The sequence below is a fragment of the Psammomys obesus genome, unplaced genomic scaffold, assembly GCF_907164565.1.
Source record: "Psammomys obesus unplaced genomic scaffold, mPsaObe1.curated_primary_1811, whole genome shotgun sequence".
In the NCBI taxonomy this organism is placed as follows: Eukaryota; Metazoa; Chordata; class Mammalia; order Rodentia; family Muridae; genus Psammomys; species Psammomys obesus.
Window position 1 is genome coordinate 2,715,999 of NW_026596166.1, and position 16,841 is coordinate 2,732,839.

General features: G+C 33.8%; 1 protein-coding gene across 9 annotated transcripts in view; it reads right to left on the bottom strand.

Moving 5' to 3' along the window:
• The window catches only part of Gphn (gephyrin), a 437,068-nt gene that overhangs the window by 263,009 nt on the left and 157,218 nt on the right, over positions 1-16,841 (bottom strand). For all 9 annotated transcript variants that reach the window (XM_055595378.1, XM_055595377.1, XM_055595376.1 and 6 more), the window contains exon 4: positions 10,352-10,444. In XM_055595378.1, coding sequence (XP_055451353.1) covers positions 10,352-10,444 — 93 coding nt within the window. The remainder of the gene's footprint in view (positions 1-10,351; positions 10,445-16,841) is intronic.

Below are 16,841 nucleotides of genomic sequence, written 5' to 3' on the forward strand. Positions count from 1 at the left end.
AGAGAAAGCCTTTGATCCCCTTACTAGGAAACCCACTTGGAGACTGAACTGCCTATGGTCTACACCTGAGCAGGTGAAGGGGTCGAGGTCTTCTCAACGAATGGTCCTGGGTTGGAGCATCTGTCTTTGCAAGACCCCCTGGAATCAGGATTTTTTGTTCTGTTGGTCGCCTTGTAGAGCTCCTGTCCCCTCCAGGTCTTAATATCTCCCCCTTAGGCACTCCGCCTAAAGTTTGACTATGAGTATCAGCATCTGCTTCGATACCCTGATGGAATCTTTCAGAAGCCCTCCGTGGTAGGCTCCTGTCCTGTTCCCTATCTTCTCCTACTTCCTATATCTATCCTGTTTGCACTTCTGAATGAGGATTAATCCTCTTCTCTAGGGAGCTCCTTGTTATTTAACTACTTTAAAACTATAGATTTTAGTATGTTTATCCTATATTATATGGTTAATATCCACTTATAAATGAGTATATACCATAGGTGTCTTTCTACTTCTGGATTATTTCACTTGGGATGATGTTTAGTTCCCACCCGTTGCCTGTAAATTTCTTGATTCCCTTGTTTTTAATTGCTGAGTAGTAGTCCATTGTGTAAATGTACCAGAATTTCTGTAGCCATTCCTCAGTTGAGGGACATCTGGGTTGTTTCCAGATTCTGATTTTTAAGAATAAAAAGAATAGCTTTAAGAATAAAGCTGCTACAAACATGGTTGAGCAAATGTCCTTGTATGGTTTAGCATCTTTCAGATATATGCCCAGGAGTGGTATAGTTGGATCTTAAGGTAGCACTATTCCCAATTTCCTGAGTAAGCGCCAGATTGATTTCCAAAGTGGTTGTACAAGTTTACATTCCCACCAGCAGTGGAGGAGGGTTCCCCTTTCTCCACAACCTTTCTAGCATCCATCATCCCTTGAGATTTTGATCTTAGCCATTGTGATAAAAGATGAGATTGAATCTCAGGGTCATTTTGATTTGCATTTCTTGGATGACTCTCTCCATTATTTTACAAGGTAGGCCCCTCAATGAATCCTGACCTTGGTGGTTCAGGAAGACTATCTAGATGGCCAGCATACACTGGGGATCCTCCTGTTGTACCTGCCATGCACTGCAATTACAAGTATGCACCCAACTCTTTAGGGGCTGCTGGAGATCTGAACTCAGGTCATCATGCTTTATGAAACAACAACTTTCCCAGCTAGGCCATCTCTCCACTTTCAAGGGTACATTAAGTTTTCATAGTGCAATTTTAATGTCTTATTTGGTGACAGTGCATTTATGAGTTATTTCTAAAAAGAAAAAAATCTCTCAGTAATAACAACTACTGCTTATTTCTATGCTGTGCCATTGTAAGCATTCTAAAATACAAATAATATAAGTCTAATTTATCTGTTTTGTATATAATGGTATGTCCTTTGCTCGAGGCAGGAAGATTTTAGATGCATATTCACATGGATATTCCTCTTAAATTTAACTTCTTCCTTATTCCCATCAGTAATACTTTTCTGTCTCTATATTTGAAACTGATTCCTCTTTTATCACTTTAAATTATGAAATACTGTCTTTCAAAAACACTTTTGGCTTGAATGGTAGCATATTTCTGGTATTCAGTTCAATGTTATGATTTGTCATGTGACCATACAGCTTAGCAATACATACAGTTAATCACTAGGCCTAGCAGTACTCAAGATACTTCATGACTATTTGTTAAGTTTAATAAAGTCAAAGAGTGAAGTTGTTAGCAGTGTGGAAGCTCATAAATATGTTTGTATTCTGAAATAGATACTGTTTTTCATGAGCAATAAAAAATTAATTAGAAACTCTATTAATAAAGAAGGCTATTAGACTTATACAATATACCAAAACATCACATGGTATGCAATATTCATGTATAATTTTTGCACTTGTTTGTATGTATATAATGCAGTATGTATGTACATGTATGTGGGTGAACTAGCCTATGAAGGCACATGTAGAGGTTAAAAGTCAGTATCAAGTATCTTCCTCTTTCCACCTTATTTTTTGAAACCGGCTCTTACTTAATCTGGAGCTACTCACTTATGTTAGACTGTCTGGCCAGTGAGCCCCAACATTTACCCATCTACGCCACCAACCATCCCAATGCTGGGTTTATAGGCACACGATGTTTACCTTTTACATGAGCATTAGGGATCTCTGAACTCAAGTCCTCATGCTGATGCAGCAAGTTATCACTCACTGAGCCATTTTCTTAGTACAATGTTTGTGTTTTTATGTAACAGTCAACGATAAATTTAGATGGTAGTTATTGCAAAAAGCTATCTTTTCACACACCTGAGTCACTTCAAACCAAATACTAAAAACTTAAATTAATAAGTGACATAAATTAATAGTGGAATTAAAGACCTAAGACAAAATAAGTGAAGCTGCAATAAATAAATAGCTCTGCAAATAGTTAAACCGGAAAATAGTTAAACCGGGTATGCAAGTAATTCTTACGTCACATAAGTTATTCTTGTTTATCTGTCCCATGTCTTAAAATAATAGTGGAAAATGTGAACTGACATCTTTATTTTGTTGACATACTCAGCAGACTCTATTACTGTCGATTTGCATTATTTGAATTGTTACAAACAGTAACTTTGAGAAAAATGTATTAATGAAATCACTTCACAGTAGAATTTAGGCTTAAATAGTTTAGCTTACTTTAAACTTTATATAAAACAACAGAACCGCACTCAAGTCCAGGCATTTCTAACAATATAGAAGCTTTTCCCTACATTGTATTGCTTCTTCACATGTTTAGTTAAAAAAATACATCATGGGCACATAGTTCCCAAGTCAAGACCTATGGCATAAAGAGCATAGGATAGCTCCTTAAAACGTTCTCAAATGTAGCTACCAAGTCTGAACACAGAGATGGTCAGGCCAGTTTAAAGTATTTTAAGTACAAAGGTTTTTAGTATTTTGCTTTGTAAGCAATTTCTCATTGTCACATGATCCTACTTACAAGGAACAAATTAGAGATATTTAAAATCCTATGCTTAACAGTTGTTTTTTATTAACAGCAATCAGAGAATTATAAAAGAATATTCATATAAATAAATAAAAATATATTTTTATTAAATGCATGTGTATGCATGTGTGAGGAGCTCATGGGCCATAATATAAATTCCAATATATTTATACATTCCGTATTTACATGATACATACAGTCAAATAATCAATGTCTTCTATTGAAAACTGATATGCAGTTAAAAGCAAATGAGTAATTCAAATGATTTAGATTAGAAATAAAATTTTCTTTATAAGGCAAATGTGTAAGGATGTTAGTTTCCTTATGATTGTTATAATGCAAGAGAGTGTTTCTACTTTTAAAATGATGGGTGTTAATTTTTAGATGAAATTGATAAATGTTAATTCTTACTTTTACTAGTATTTAAGTTGAGAATCATTAAAATGTAATTAGGAACTGAAGTCAACTTTGTCTTCTTTACAATAACTTACAGTATTCTTTTTTCCTAAGAATTATGAGAAAGAAGATTAATGATTGGGTAAAAATAATACATGGCTTATGTACACTATTAAAATTCTGGAAAATATGAACTTCAATAAGTTGAAACAAAACAAATTCTTATATAATAACATTAATTTTCTTTGATTTAAAAAGTGGATATTTTCATGAAAAAGATTAACTACATGAGTTGAACTATTTGTAGAAAAGCTTAGACAATAATGTGTTCCAAAGAAATCTAACATAGGTTATAAACAAAATATTTTCTAAAATTCACAATAATTTGCTCTAAAATTTTGAGTTTCCTTTTTACTAGGTTTGAATATTCTTCCCCATTCAACATTAGCCATTTTGACAGATGCTTCTTTATTGTCATAATAATAAAGAATTAGTCACTACAATAAATCCAGCCATATCGAAATGTAAAGACCAGTCTTAGCTGAAATACTATGTAAAATGGTGCAGGCTAGATTTTGGCCTATAGCTACTCAAAATTATACTTTCCTGAAAGCTTAGCTACTCCTCCTTTCGATGTACACTTCATAGTGACCAATTATGTCAATACACTATTGGAAGAGATTTTGCTAAAAAGTATTAAATTAAAAATTTTAAGAGTAATATTTTATATACTGAACACAAATTATTTCATTAAGTTTAAAATTTCAAAATCTTATAATTTAGAATAAAATAAATTTTGTATTTATAGATTGTATATTGGAACAATAGAAGAATACACACACTTCAAAAATTTTTCTTTGTAATTATACATTTCTACATACTTAATTGGATTTCAACTGTTCTAATAAATTTATTAGTAATAAACAGATAAAAGATATAAAAAGGAAATCTAAAAAGATTCAGGTTACTAAACAGTATTGGTGAAAGTAAGAAAAATTTTAAACTAAGTATGATGACTTAGGTTATCTAGCAGGCCAGAAAGAGCAAGTTTGTTCAAAAGATCACATAGCAAAATTTCACTCAGGCTTTATAGACTAAACAGTTTCAATTACAGTTACTTAATTCATTCACTGTAATCACAGATAGTATATAAATGAGGTATTTTGTGTTCCACGTATATTTTAGTTGTAGATAATGAAATTTAAATTCTAAATAATAACCACATGTCAAATAATATCTTTAGTTTTTTCAGTCATGTAAAAATGTAAAGCCGTTCACACTAAACAGGATATGCAAAGACATGATGGGCAGATTTGGTCTATGTCAAATTCTTGGGTCCTGTTGCAGAGCATCAGTGTTTTGAATACAGTGATCATGTCTTCTTTTTTTTTTTTTTTAACTCTGGAATACAGAAGGCCATTGAGTACATAAAGAATATTAAAAGTTCATAGCTTTAAAGCTTATAAGTACATAAAACTAGGTATAATTTATACTTGTATTTATTATGATCAAAATAATAACTCAGTGTATAACTACCTCCTAAAAGTTCTGAAAGTTGGTTTTTTAACCTTGTGAATATTAAGCAGCTTAATATTTTCTAATTTTACTAAAAACATTATTAAATACTTTAACAATTCTATACTCTTTGTATGCTTTTTAATATTTTAGTCTGGCTAGACCTGAAACATCTGTAATTAATTAGTTTTAATTTTTAAAAATCTAAGATTCTTTTGGTATATACATGATTAAGTAATAAGTAAATATAAAGAACTGACACATAGCAATGATTCCTTATGTTCATAGATTTAATAATTCTTAGCATTTGACAGTACAAATTAATTACCTAGCCATCAGATCAAAGAAATGCAAAATATCTGAAAATATAAAAATTTCACAATAAGACTAAAAAAGATTGATTATATTATCACATATAAATTTGATACCATCCTTCACTTAAAGATGAAAGAAGGAAGCATGAACTATCAAATGAATCATATTCTATGACACAGAGCTGAAAAGTAGAAACAAATCTATGGTTTAGTGAAAATAAATGTAACTCAAATCAACTTTATGGAATCTGCTACTTCTATTCGCCCCTTCCCTTATTTTAAACAGAATTAGGAATAAATATAAGTTGATTAAAATTCTTTTATTTTACAATTCACTGGTGGTAAGTTTGGTTATTAAATTGATTTATTATTTATTACAATTTATTCACTTTGTATCCCTGCTGTAGCCCCCCCATCTCCACCCAGTCCCACTCTCCTTTCCTCTTCTCCCCCATGCCCCTCCCCTAGTCCACTGATAGGAAGGTTCTCCTCCCCTGACCTTAGACTATCAGGTCTTATCAGGACTAACTGCATCAGCTTCCTCTCTGGCCTGGTAAGGCTGCCTCTATGCCCTATGGGGAGGTAATCAAAGAGTAAGCCATGGAGTCCACGTCAGAGACATTCCCTGTTCCCCTTACTAGGGCACTCCCATGGAGACTGAGTTGCCTATGGTTTACATTTGAGCAGGGGGTCTAGGTCCTCTCCATGCATGGTCCTTGGTTGGAGCATTGGTCTGTGCAGGGGTCCCTAAGTCCAGAATTTTTGGCTCTGTTGGTCTCCTTGTAGAGCTCCTGTTCCCTCCATTCCTTCTATTTCCTCCTACTTCCATATGATTCCCTGTACTCTGCCCAAAGTTTGGCTATGAGTCTCAGCATCTGCTTCAGTATCCTGATGGGTAGAATCTTTCAGAAGCCCTCTGTGGTAGGTTCTTGCCCTGTTCCCTTTTTTTTTTTTTCCTACTTCTGATGTCTATCCTGTTTGTCCTTCTGAATGAGGATTAAGCCTCTTCCCTAGGGTCATCCTTGTTTAGCTTCTCTAGGACTATAGATTTTAGTCTGTTAATCCTATATATTATGGCTAATATCCACTTATAAGTGAGTATATACCATGTATGTCTTTCTGCTTCTGGATTACCTCACTCAGGATTATCTTTTCTAGTTCCATCCATTTGCCTACAGATTTCATGATTTCCTTGTTTTTATTTTTAATCATTTTCATTCTTCATGTATTTGCCCTGATAGTACAAACATCTGACCAATAATTATGCCTTGTGTTTGTATATCAATCAAATTGACAATTAAGGACTGTAAAATAGTAGTCCTATAAGAGAGGAACTGTGCATTATTTTGTAGTTGCAAATTAGTAATTGTATCAGTTGAGTTATAAGATTATTTAAAAATTTTGTAATCCATGGCTGTATATAGATAAATATGTCTAGCAACACTCTATTCTATTGGGTATAAATATACAGGACAATCAACTTATAAACAAAGTTACATAGTTTAAGTCCAATTTTTGATTTCTATTGAAAATTAAAAAAAATAAAAAAATGTAACTAATAATAAAAATAAAAAATTAAAAAACAAAAAAAAAACAACAAAAAAAGAAAATGTAGCTATATTTTAAATACTATAGAAATTGAACTACTTAGGCATATAAAAAAAAATGAATTACACTTGTTTTGGAGGTCCATCTTTTTTGAAAGTTTATTTTTTTAAATCCTTACAGTTAAACAGTGTTTGCCATAGATATTATCACATATGCTCATATACGTAGAATATAAAGTGATACAAACATTGAAGATCTAGTTATAAGTAATCAGATAAATCACTGCTTTAAAAAACAGATACTGGACACATACATATATAGATTGTAAGTTTAATGATTTATCTAGGTAGTTATTATGTGCATACAAGATTAAAAACACTTCCGTGGTTTTCAAGTAATTAATATTTAAGAATAAAACACTGTTCAATTTCTGATATATGAAACATAAGAAGTCATGATGAGAGTCTTATCAATAAATAGTAACAAAAACAAAAAGTAAAATAAAATATAATAGAGGAACATAAATTTCAAAATTATATAAAGATGGAAAGGATTAAATACAATGTTTAGTAGATAAAATCAAACAATTTCTCAAGATTTTGAAAATTTTATGGATAGACTTTGAAGTACTTTTAAGACTATATTTGTTTGCTTGCTAGTTGCATTAAAAAAAAAATCCCACAACTTTAAATTTACATAGCAAATAAGACAGTTAACTATTTTAAGTAAACTCAGAAAATGTTAAACGTGGTTTTAATTGAATGCTCACAGCTTCTCAAGTTTTAAATATGTACAATTACATAAAAGTGAGTATGAGTATAGATCACCAACACAGAAGGAGTATGGAGGGATATTTAAAGGAAAAGGATGAATAGGATAACAGAAAACAACTGAATGCATGTAACATGAACTGCAAAGGGGACTACTTGAGGCAGAAGGGATTGGGGCAGACAGGAGATGGGAGAGTGAAATAGAGAGGATTAACAACAATGAACTATTATGAAAATGCCATAATGAAACCTGTTACTTTGTATGTTACTTATCAAAAACTTAAATGAAAGCAGGGGATGAAGAGATAGTTTAGTGGTTGGACCTGGCATCCATATCAATTATCTCACTACTGTCTGTAATTCCAGATCCAGAATATCTGTCACCTTCTTCTGAATTCTGTGAGCAATTGCACTAATGATATGTATATGTCCACATATAAGTAATAAAATAAATCTTTAAAAATGAATGTACACAGAACACCGAGAAAACAGATATTTGTATTTTCCTCATTTTAAGGAAACTAAACAAACTGCTTAAATGACTAGCACAGTATAGCGTGACACAAATACAGCACTTGGTTCCCATGCATAATTCCACAAACTCCTGAAATCCCCTAAGTAATAGGAGTATGATTTGCTATCCATTACAAGTCTCTAACTCACAAAGAAGACCTACTTAGCTTCAGGAGAGTACTGACCATCAGGAACACCGAGTTACTAGAATGTTGAGACTTTCAGTCTCACTCACAGATGGAGTGGGTTTGGAGTGCTACAGAAACCATTGAGCATTAAGATTCCCACAGCCCAGGAACTGGTGAATGCATGGGGTTGCTGTAATTGCACTGCATCTGCACAAAGCATGGGGGTTTTGTTAGCAGGCCCTCGTGCCGAATAATGCCTCTCTTCAAGGAAGCTACTTGAGTTGTATGCCTATACTAAGTTTTGTGTGCCATGCTATCTGATGATGGTTTGGCAGAGAGGAGGAGTGTGAATCCACAGCCTTTGTAGAAAAGCATTACAAAGTATACATAATCTGGGGAACTCAAGATTTACTGATGATATCAGAGGTAAAAACAGTCACTCGGAACTTCAAACTTGGATAATCTGAACAACTCCAGATTAGAATCTAATTCAAATGAAATGAAAAGCAACTGGTATATAAAGAATTAGAAAACTGATTAGTGTGAGAAAAACTTCCACACTTGTATCATCAATGTTAACGAAGGCAGCCCACCTATGGTTAGTTACTGTGTTGGTCAGTAGAAGAGAAAGAACTAAATTACAGAATTGTTGACATTACAGTAAACAAGATACCTGGAGATAGAAACTATTTTCTTATAATTAGAAATAAGCACATTACTTGGTTATGAATGAATTCCATGGCAACTTTTTCTATTTTTCTAATGCAAAAATAGTAATGTGGACATATCAAACCATCATATGGAAATTAGGGGCTCATTATCATTTAAACGATATCCAAACGATAAAAATTAATACTTTCATATTGGTAGATTCCTTAAAAGCATAAGATATGACCAAACATGTGCAGACAGAGTTTTTCTGCCGACTCCACGTTTTTATCAGTTAGACTCATGACATCAATGGTCAAATGACCACCTCAAGTGAGGACAAAGAAAGTTAAATGAATTATATAGGGATCATCTTTTGATTTATACAGTTGAAGTTAACACTGTCTCTGAATGCTTTAAAACATATTTTACTTTTAATTTCAATTATAATTGAAATTATATAATAATTTATAATGACATAATAAAATAATATTAAAAAGAAAGGTACTAAAATAGAACAAAAATTTAGGACTTGTTTAAAAGGTATATTTTTTAAAAACTAGACAGTAACTCTTAGAATTTAGAGATTTATTTGAAAAACAAATTCTAGGAGTCTACTGCAGTATTACTCAATTAGGAACTATTGAGAAGGGGTCCAGTAATTTGTAATTTTGCAAGCATTTGTGTGGACTCTAATGCTAGCCAGAATTTAAAAACATACAAAGACAGCAATTATTTAATAAAATGAAGAAAAAAAGAAGCCTGCCGAAAATAAGGGAGTAGATATAATAGATTTAGTATAATAGTAATATAATATAATACTGGTTTGGAAATAGAATACATAGTTAATATTAAGTTGATACTGAACCAGAAACATTTATTTGAAGGATAAAGGAAATTATAAGTTTCTACAATTCTGAATCAGTAACTGACATTTATGTTTTTTAAAAACAGAAATTGAAGACCCTCCCTGTACTCATGTTTTACTTTTTTTCTAAGTTCTCTGCTTGTGTTGAAGGTGCTCCTGTGCTGTCAAGCACAGGCATCTGTTACGCAGCTCAGATTATCTTCTGCATTTAAATACTGTTCACATTTGATGAAATAGTGAAAATATAGCACCTCTTCATCAATTTAATGTAAATTTCATTTACAAATATAGGAGTTATTTTACTGTATTTTAAGATAAACGACAAAGGTCTGTCAATAAAAGGGAAATCAGATCCAATTTGAATTACAACAGCAAAGCACATCATACCTGTGCCATTTTAACTTTCAAAACTTCTGCAGTTTAGATGCCAACCAGCAAATGAAGGATTAATCTCGAGAATAGTTCAAACTTCCTCATATGTAATACTTTCAAGCGTAAATTCAAATAAAGACAAAAATACTTCTATAGTTAAATATTTGTATTATTATAGTACTGAATAATATTGCTTATAAAAGTCAGAATATGGAAATAGTAAAAGGAATTGAAAATAAGATAAATAGTTTATTCCTTGAATATGAGAAAGGCATTCTATCTCACCTCTGGAGTGACATCTCGTGGTGCAAACCCTGTTCCTCCAGTTGTTAATATCAAATTAAGTTCCTTGTCATCACACCAGTCTATGAGCGTTTCCTAAAAGAAAACAAATATGCAGAACTTACTTGCTTGCTCAAAATCTAAGTAATTATTTCATAGATAGCAAAGAAACAAGATTCTTTCAATAGTGAATAAACACTTTTTTAGAGACAATTCCTAAAAAGTTTCACACTTGGTAAAAATAAAATGCACTTTGGGAGATTTATCTTGTTAGTTATAGAAAATGATGATACAAATGCCAAATTGCTTAAAGTATCTTAAATAAGAAATACCATAGTTTATTAATTCTATTTTATGCAGTTATATGGTGTATTTAAAGTTCTTTTCAATAATTCAAAATATTTCCAAGTTTAGAGAAATTGAGCACTATATGCTAATCACAAACTTATTATTTAATAACATTGATCCTAGCAATTAAATATTCATATTTAATCATATATGTAAAAAAGCCTAATACTTTTTTCTTATAATAGATTCAAAATAAGGAAACATGCTCATAGGCTCATGAACTAGAAGGAAAAGGAAGTAGATTTCAAACTGTGCCTGCTGGAATTTCAATTATGATTATCTCTATTTTGTCCATTAATGAATAAAAATGTATGCTCAATTTGAAAGTTTTATACTTTTCAATATTGATTTAAGACTTTCTTAAAAGGAAGTAGAGCTTAAATAATAGTTGGGTACCACTTCCAAACCATGGTCTGTGTTAGAATAAACCTAGGATAGGTAAAACAATAATGAATAATAAAAGAATTGCTTAAGTATCAACATCCCGGATCCTCAAATTGTACTACAGAGCGATAGTAATAAAAAGAGCATGGTATTGGCAGAAAAACAGATATAGTAATCAATGGACTCAAGTTGAGGACCTAGACATAAGCCCATAATCCTATGGATAACGTATATTTTTATAAAAAGAAGCCGGGAATGCACACTGGGAAAATTCAGTATCTTCAGAAGTGATACTGGTCAAACTGGATGGCTGCATGTAGAAGAATGTAAATATGTCCATGTTTGTTACTTTGTACAAAATTCAAATCCATATAGATCACAGACCTCAACATAAAATCAGATACACTAAGCATGATGACCTGCCTAATAATGTCAGAAAAGCTGTGGGGGTAAGGAACTAGTATCTGATTGCATTTAACGCCCAGTCCATGAAATAGATCCCATCCTTTACACTACTCAGGTGGCCATGAACCTGAAGATAGATAGGCCAGAGACCTAGAAGAACTATTACTACTATTCTGATAAAGGAACATAGAAATAAAATAACTTCGAATGGCATTCTGTTATATTCATAAATCAGACACTTTCTCCTGCAGTAGACAAGAAGAAATACAGAGAGACCCACACACGCAGAAGCTATGCAGAGAGTGAGAGACCTCAGACACTGAGCCCTAAATGCCATGTCTCCTTCAAGTCACTCCCCTCAGAGCATAGGGAACCCTCTGGAAGAAGAGGTGTAAGAATAAAAGATCCAGAGGGGACTGAGGACACCAAGGGAACAAGATCTTGTAAACAGAGCAGGACAAATGGACAGATGAACTCAAAAGAAGCTGAGGCAGCATGAACAGGGTCTTCAGGGGTCTGCAACAGATTGGGTCCAAGGGCTGAAAATGACAAGTGGACACATGCTCCCATCCTAAAACAAAAGCTATCTCCATGGATAACCACTGCAAATGAAAAGTTCCTTTTGTCCAAGCAACTCTCAGTGGGGAAACAAATTTCTTTTTAAGATAGGATGCTTTCTGAGCAGTAAATGTCCAGTAGAAAACAAACTCAATGGAACGTTTGAACGGTCCTTGTCCCATAATATCATTTCAGGGCTTCTTCTTTTTCTTTCATTTAATTTATAGCTTGTGATTTTGTGTATTTATAGAATTCCTGAATGTGTAAATTAGTAGGTCTCTGCATCTGTATCTGTCCTTTTGTGCCTTTTTTTGGTCTCTTGGTATTGTCTTCTGATTTGTTTGTTTAGTATATATTATATTATATTATATTATATTATATTATATTATATTATATTATATTATATTATATTATATTATATTATATTATATTATATTATATTCGCTGAAATGCTTGTTTATTATCAAAGAGACAGAAAACAGGTGGATCCTGATAGAAAGAAAGATAGGAAGGAACTTAAAAAAGAAAAAGGGGAGAATCCATAATACAATATAGTGTATGAAAAAAATTACTTTTAAAAAATTTTAAGGGAAAAATAATAAAAAATTGAAAAAGAACACTCTATAACCCAAGTAAACATGGAACCATTGACTCATTAAATCATTGATTTAATACAAAATTGTTTCATGGAATATATTTTGTTGTTTTGTTTTTTGAGACAGGGTTTCTCTATGTAACCCTGGATATCCCTGAACTCACTCTATACACAAGGCTTGCTTCAAACTCAAGAGATCCTCCTGCCTCTGCCTTCTGAGTGCTGGGGTTAAGTGTGTGCCACTACTATCCATGGATTACATTTATTCAGCCTAATCACTAGATAACAAAAGTACAAAGGTGTAAATAAGACATACTTTTCTCTCAGTTTCATTCAAGTGGAAGATCTACAAGTATGTTTTCTAGAACTCCTAGGAAAGCATCATTGGAAAACTGGCATCACTGTCATCTGGGAGCAGCTGGGATGAAAGAATCTCTGTCGCTTTCAAAGATCTATGGAACTGAATCCTACATTTTTAGAGATTCCAAAAGATGAGATGTACTAACTAACTATTATGAAGTAGTCCTTCTAACTTTATAATACTATACATTCTGAGTCACTTTTCTATCATGCTTTTTTAAATTAAAATTATTATATTTAGTCAGTTATCATCACAATTTATCACATTTAACTTACTAATTTGTGGCATCTTATTTAAAAAGCAATTTATCTTACTATGTTTGTTTTTGCATCTGTAATATCTCTGAGGAAGAAAATGCAGCCAGTTCTAATGAGACCTGATAGGCTAGGGTCAGATGGAAGGGGAAGAGGACCTTCCTTATCAGTGGATTTGGAGAGGGAAATGGGAGGAGATGGGGGCGGGCAGGATTCAGAGGGAATGAGGGAGGGGGCTATAGCTGGGATACAAAGTGAATAAAGTGTAATTAATATAAAAAAAAAACCCTTTTTCATGCTTAAACAGGCCTTAGTACATGACTGTCTCTAATTTTTTAAAAATTTATTCAATCACTTTAGAACTTGATCCGAGGCTCCTCCATCCTCTCCTCCCAGTCCCACCCTCACACACCCCTCATCCCATTCCTAGCTCACCGCAGAGAAAGAGGCCTCCAATGGGGACCAATCAACCCTGGCACCTTGTCTCTGCATTTTAATCTTTATTCCTGAAATTTTTTAAAATTAAGCTCTACATTACGAACTGGCTATTATTCAAATATTATTCTGATAATATTCACATAATAATGTGAAAGATAAGAGAGACGTTTAAAGGAGAATGTAGTAATGTTCATAATATGCTATATTTCATATATGAATTTAACAAATCTAATATTTGGTTTAAAAACTAGAAACATATACTAAGAAATAATACATAGATTTAGATGGAAGTTAACTATACCATAGTAAAAAAGGTATTAATGAAATATCAGTTTTTTATTTAGAAGGATCATTATTTGGTATATATGATTTCTTACAATAAAAACAACTCCAGGCAACTAAGGAATGCTCAGAGTGGGTGAAATAGTGTTTTCCAGTGAAGAATACACCAAATGGTTACTTATACAAAATGCCCGGAAAACATATATGAGTGGTGTATATGACTGAGCAGGCTATATTTAAGAATATATATATGCATACACACATATATGTGTATATATACATATAAAAACAGTTAATAAAATATGTCATCATTGTTTTTAATTTTATTTGTTAATATTAATCACAGGTTATATACTTTGTATCCTAGCCGTACCCCCCTCTTTTATTCCCTCCCAAAACCATGCTCCCTCCCTCATCTCCTCCCTGCCCCATTCCAAGTCCATTGATAGGGGAGGTCGTCCTCCCCTTCCATCTGACCCTAGCTTACAAAGTATCTTCCGGACTGGCTGCAATGTCCTCCTCTGTGGCCTAGCAAGATTGTTCCTCCCTCAGGGGTGAGGGTAGGTAAAGGATCCAGTCGTTGAGTTCATGTCAGAAATAGTTCCTGTTCCCCTTACTAGGGTACCCACTTGGTTACTGAGCTACCAAGGGCTACATCCAACCAGGGGTTCTAGATTATATCCATACATTGTCCTTGGTTGGAGAAACAGTCTCATAGAGGGCCCCTATGCCCTGATATATTCTGTCCTTGTGGAGCTCCTGCCCTCTCTAGGTCATACTAACAACCCTTCTTTCATATGATTCTCTGCAGTCTGCCCAAGGTTTGGTTATGAGTCTCTGCATCTGCTTTGATACACTGATAGGTAGAGTCTTTCAGAGGCCCTCTGCAGTAGGCTTCTGTCCTGTTACTTGTTTTCTCCTACTTCCTCTGTCCATACCATTTGTCTTTCTAAGTGAGGATTGATCATCTTATTCTGGGTCCTCTTTCTTGTTTATCTTTTTTAGATGCACATATTTTAGTATGTTTATCCTATCTTATAGGTCTATATAAGTGAGTATATACGCAACAAGGACATTTGCTCAACCATGTTTGTAGCAGCTTTATTTGTAATAGCCATCTATTACAATACAGAAACAAACCAGATGACCATCAATGGAGGAATGCATACAGAAATTGTGGTACTTTTACAGAATGGAATACTACTCAGCAATTAAAAACAAGTAATTCATGAAATTTGCAGGCAAATGGTGGGATCTAGAAAAGATCATCCTGAGTGAGGTATCCCAGGAACAGAAAGACACACATGGTATATGTCATGCATTTTAAGAGAGCTAGGACTATATGGTTGGTTTGGAGGGAGGAAAAAGGGGAAAATAAAATATAATTATATTGTAACCTCAAAAATAAAATTTTTATAGTTTATGTATTTATGTATTTCTTTATTTATAACAATTTGTTCACCTTGTATCCTGACTGTAGCCCCTTGCACCTCCTCCCAGACCTACCCACCTTCCTTCTTCTTGCTATATGCCCCTTCCCTAGTCCACTGATAGGGGAGGACCTCCTCATCTTCTATTAGATCCTAGCCTATCAAATTTCATGAGGGCTTGCTACATTATCTTCCTCTATGGCCTGGCAAGTCTACACCCGATAAGGGGAGGTAATAAAAATAGCCAGCCACTGAGTTCATGTCAGAGACAGCCCCTGTAGCCCTTACTAGGGTACCCACTTGGAAACTAAACAGGGGATCTAGGTCTTCTCCATGCATGGTCCTTGGTTAGAGTATAGGTCTCTGGAGGGGGCCCTGAGCCCAGGTTTTTTGCCTCTGTTGGTCTCCTTATGCAGTCCCTGTCCCCTTCAGTTCTATTTACCTCTTCTTCCGTAAGGTTTCCTGTATCCTGTACTCTACCCAAAGTTTGGCTATGAGTCTCAGCATCTGCTTCAATACCCTGATGGGTAGAGTCTTGCAGAGGTCCCCTGTGGAAAGATCCTGTCCTGTTACTTGTCTTCTCCTACTTCTGATATCTATCCTGTTTACCCTTCTGAGTGAGTTTCAGCCTCTTCCCTAGGGGCCTCCTAATTGTTTGGCTTCTTTAGGAATATAAAATTTAGTATGTTTATTCTATATGGCTAATATCCACTTATAAGTGAGTACATACCATATGTGTCTTATTTTTTCTGGGTTACCTCACTCAGGATGATGTTTTCTAGTTCCCAACCTTTTCCTATAAATTTCTTGATTTCCTTGTTTTTAATTGCTGAGTCGTATTCCATAGTGTAAATGTACCACAATTTCTGCATTCACTCTTCAGTTAAGGGACATCTAGGTTGTCCCCAGATTCTGGCTATTATGAATAAAGCTGCTATGAACATAGTTGAGAAAATGTCCTTGTTGTATAGTTTAGCATCTTTCTGCTATATGCACAAGAGTGGTAGAGCTGGGTCTTAACGTAGCAAAATTCCTAATTTTCTGAGTAAGTGCCAGATTGATTTCCAAAGTGGTTGTATAAGATTACACTCCCACCAGCAATAGAGCAGGGCTCCCCTTTATCCACCTTTCTAGCATGCCTCATCCCTTAAGATTTTGATCTTATCCATTCTGATGGGTGTGACATGGAATCTCAGGGTTGTTTTGATTTGCATTTCCCTGATGACTAAGGACATTGAGCCTTTCTTTAAGTGTTTCACTGCCATTTGGTATTCTCTGTTGAGAATTCTCTGTTTAACTCTGTTCCCCATTTTTAATTGAATATTTTGGTTTGTTGGTGTTTAACTTCTTGAGGCCTTTTTATATTCTAGACATTAGTCCTCATCAGATATAGGGTTGGTGAAGATTTTTCCCAGTCTGCAGGCTGTTGTTTTCTTCT